General features: G+C 59.3%; 1 protein-coding gene across 1 annotated transcript in view; it reads left to right on the top strand.

Moving 5' to 3' along the window:
* Positions 1–5: 5 nt before the first annotated feature.
* The window catches only part of SOX14 (SRY (sex determining region Y)-box 14), a gene marked incomplete at its 5' end in the record, with an annotated part of 522 nt that continues 269 nt past the window's right edge, over positions 6–258 (top strand). The window contains one exon of the mRNA XM_009875297.1: positions 6–258. This exon is cut by the window's right edge and continues 269 nt beyond it. Coding sequence (XP_009873599.1) covers positions 6–258 — 253 coding nt within the window.

The raw sequence follows: 258 nt of genomic DNA, 5'->3' as shown, positions 1-258 counted from the left end.
TGCGGGCGCAGCACATGAAGGAGCATCCCGACTACAAGTACAGACCCCGGCGCAAGCCCAAGAACCTGCTCAAAAAAGACAGGTATGTCTTCCCTTTGCCTTACCTCGGGGAAACTGATCCCTTAAAGGCCGCCGGGCTTCCCGTGGGGGCCACTGACTCTCTGCTGAGCTCCCCGGAGAAAGCCAGGGCTTTCCTGCCTCCCACCTCAGCACCTTACTCCTTACTTGACCCCAGCCAGTTCAGCTCCAGCGCCATTC

Source organism: Apaloderma vittatum, unplaced genomic scaffold (assembly GCF_000703405.1).
Source record: "Apaloderma vittatum isolate BGI_N311 unplaced genomic scaffold, ASM70340v1 scaffold30768, whole genome shotgun sequence".
Classification (NCBI taxonomy): domain Eukaryota; kingdom Metazoa; phylum Chordata; class Aves; order Trogoniformes; family Trogonidae; genus Apaloderma; species Apaloderma vittatum.
The sequence above is the reverse complement of the archived record's forward strand: the minus strand, read 5'-3'. Positions and strand labels throughout refer to the sequence as shown.